Genomic DNA, 2500 nt, shown 5'->3' with positions numbered 1-2500 from the left:
AACGCGCATCCCCGCCCGCACGACTGGGCGACTGACTGACTGACTGACAAACTAACTACCTGCGTGGTCGCGCCGACGGCCTGCCCGGGAGGTCGTAATCCACCAGGATCTCATCAAGGTCAACGAAATCGTCCTCACTGGATTCCTCCGCCTGTAGTGTGCGCATCCTGTGTTCTCCCTCCAGCGCCCTCAACACCTCCTCCAGGCTTTCCACCTCGGAGGGACTGGCGTCCAGGGTCTTTGTCAGGGCCGGCCGTTCGGGGATCGGATTCCCGGAGACCGCAGGGCCGGGTTTCCGATGCCAGTGATGGCCATTTTCACAGCCGGTTGTTTTCGGCCGGCGGTCAGCTCTTGTCGTCTGCAGCACCCCGTTGTTGGAAGCGTCGGCGCTCTTCGCTCGCGAGGTCTGGGCCTTGGCGTACACGTGGGCCGCGGACGCCGTTGCCGCGCCCTTGTGGGACCTCTTCTTGGCCTCCTCGGCCGGCGGGGACAAGTTCCTCTTCTTGGGCAGCTGAGGAGCCACGGCCGACCTCGCCATCAGCTCGTCGATGGCCACGGATATAGGTCTCCCAGGCTCATCGTACTCCAGGAGGTACTCCTTGATGTCCTTCCGGCCAGCATCGTCCTCCGTGTCCTGCTCCCTGTCCACGGGAATGTACAAGGCCGTCGGGCGGTTCTGCAGTCTATCGCGCTCGCGTCGCACCGACTGCAGCTGCTCGTACGTCTCGACAGCCTTGCGCACGGACGGCCTCCTCTCGAGGGCGGCGCTCGCTGGCGGCATTCCCTCCCTCGGTCTCTCCGCTTGCACTCTCTGACTCGCACTCGCTCGCCGCACACTGTTTCTGGCAAAAGAGTTTTCCTTGCTTGTTGCACTGGGGCAGTTACTCACCTCTTCTCTGCTCGCCTTCATACTACTTCTACACTGATTACAGTAACTGTTCACGCCACACTTGCACTGCTGGAGGAGCTTCGTCTTTTGCTTCCCCGCGCTCTTGTCGCCGCCAGTCTGGATCCGGGCGTACTGCAACTCCGAGGGGCCAGATCCTGCCCTCGTCTGGCCGCGTGAACCTTGCCCTGCAGACTGGCTGTTCGCATCCCGAAGAACTCTGGCCGAATAGTTTCTCTGTAGCGCCTGGCGCGACTCAGCAGACTGTCTCCGCCATGACCTACTGACGGTGCCTTCGTCGATGCTTTGCGGTCTGGCCGGGACGCCACTGCTCCTTCCAGGGGTCGACGGCGTCCCCTTGCTCCTCCAGGAAGGTTCGGGGATCTGTGATGGCCCTGAATTCGTCTTGGACCGAATACTACTGCGTTCAGAAGGCACCCGATGAGAATCCCTGACGCTGGAGCGCCTGAAGAAGTGGAAAGGCGTCGTCGGACTCTCCTTCGAGGCGGGCTGTTTCTTGCCGTTGATGATTCCGTAGGTCGCATCCTGTCGCTGGCTTCTCCTGTCGGCGGGCTTACTCGGGGTCACGGACTGGCCCTCGCCTGCCTTCACGCTCTGACTGCGCTTGAGAATGGGGGTGCCTGCAGCGTCCGAGGAGCCGCCGCCGCCGCCCCTTAGGAAGTTCCTGGTGCTCTGGCTGAAGCTCCTTAACCCGGAGTTCTTTTGATTCGTCTTGGCGATGTCCTTCCCTGTGGGCGTGGGCGACACGCTACTTCGCGAGATGAAGTCGGTCCTCCTGCCGCTGGTGGGCCGCGGGGGCTTGTCTGGCGTGAAAGACACGGAGTTGCAGCTGTTCTGACTGATGGTGCTTCTGTTGCTGCTGCTGACGCTGTGGCGAACGCCTGTGTCACGCTGGAAGAAGTACGAGTTGCCGGGGAGCAGGTGGCTGTCCCTCGAGCCGGCGTGCATCGACACGGCGGCCGAGGGCGGCGACCTGGCGCCAGCGCCACCATTGCCAGCCCTCCGCGCGGCCGAGGCGAGCGGTAGGACGGGGGTGCTGACGGAGCCGCCGCCACGGGGGTGCCTGGGGGCCTCTCCTACCCCACTTACTAAAGGACTCAGCAAGTGGCTGGTAGAGTGGACCAGAACTGGAGTGCTGATGGAGGCAGCCCCGGGCGGGGGGTCCGCCTCCTCCTGCTCCTCTTGTCGTCGTCGTCGTCGCGAGCCTTTCCCTCCTCCTACTCCCCCTCCCCCTCCGCCCCCCGTGTCGCCGCCCGATCCTCGACGGAGTCTCAGCAGCCACTCCGGCACCTTCATCTAGGAGCGGGTCGCGCCGAGCGTCCTCGAAGGGCGCCAGGGGCATGCTCCTTCCCGTCCCCCTCAAGACGCGGGCACGGGAGAGTGTCCTTCACGGGGCCAAATCCTCTTCGAGCAGTGCCCAGCTTCTGGCGTGCCCTCAAGCCACATCACGCGCGCCCTCGCTCCTGCTGACGGGGTTCCGGGCATCGGGAGGACCCGCCCACCGCGCATGATGGGCGCCAGTCCAATCGTCACGGAATCTGTCAGCGCCGCAGGCCTGGCAGTGCTATCTCAGTGCAGGAGCTCCCTTGCAAT

The 2500-nt window shown here is 64.1% G+C and overlaps 1 protein-coding gene across 6 annotated transcripts in view; it reads right to left on the bottom strand.

The window, feature by feature from the left end:
• LOC125042397 (focal adhesion kinase 1-like) overlaps window positions 1-2500 on the bottom strand; it is a 48874-nt gene that overhangs the window by 20242 nt on the left and 26132 nt on the right. For 2 of the 6 annotated variants that reach the window (XM_047638021.1, XM_047638019.1), the window contains one exon: window positions 60-2500. This exon is cut by the window's right edge. The exons of the other annotated variants lie outside the window; for them this stretch is intronic. In XM_047638021.1, the coding sequence (XP_047493977.1) occupies window positions 60-2203 (2144 nt within the window). In that variant the 5' untranslated portion in view covers window positions 2204-2500. The remainder of the gene's footprint in view (window positions 1-59) is intronic. 6 annotated transcript variants of the gene reach the window in all.

The sequence above is a fragment of the Penaeus chinensis genome, chromosome 32 (genome assembly GCF_019202785.1).
Source record: "Penaeus chinensis breed Huanghai No. 1 chromosome 32, ASM1920278v2, whole genome shotgun sequence".
Lineage (NCBI taxonomy): Eukaryota > Metazoa > Arthropoda > Malacostraca > Decapoda > Penaeidae > Penaeus > Penaeus chinensis.
The sequence above is the reverse complement of the archived record's forward strand: the minus strand, read 5'-3'. Positions and strand labels throughout refer to the sequence as shown.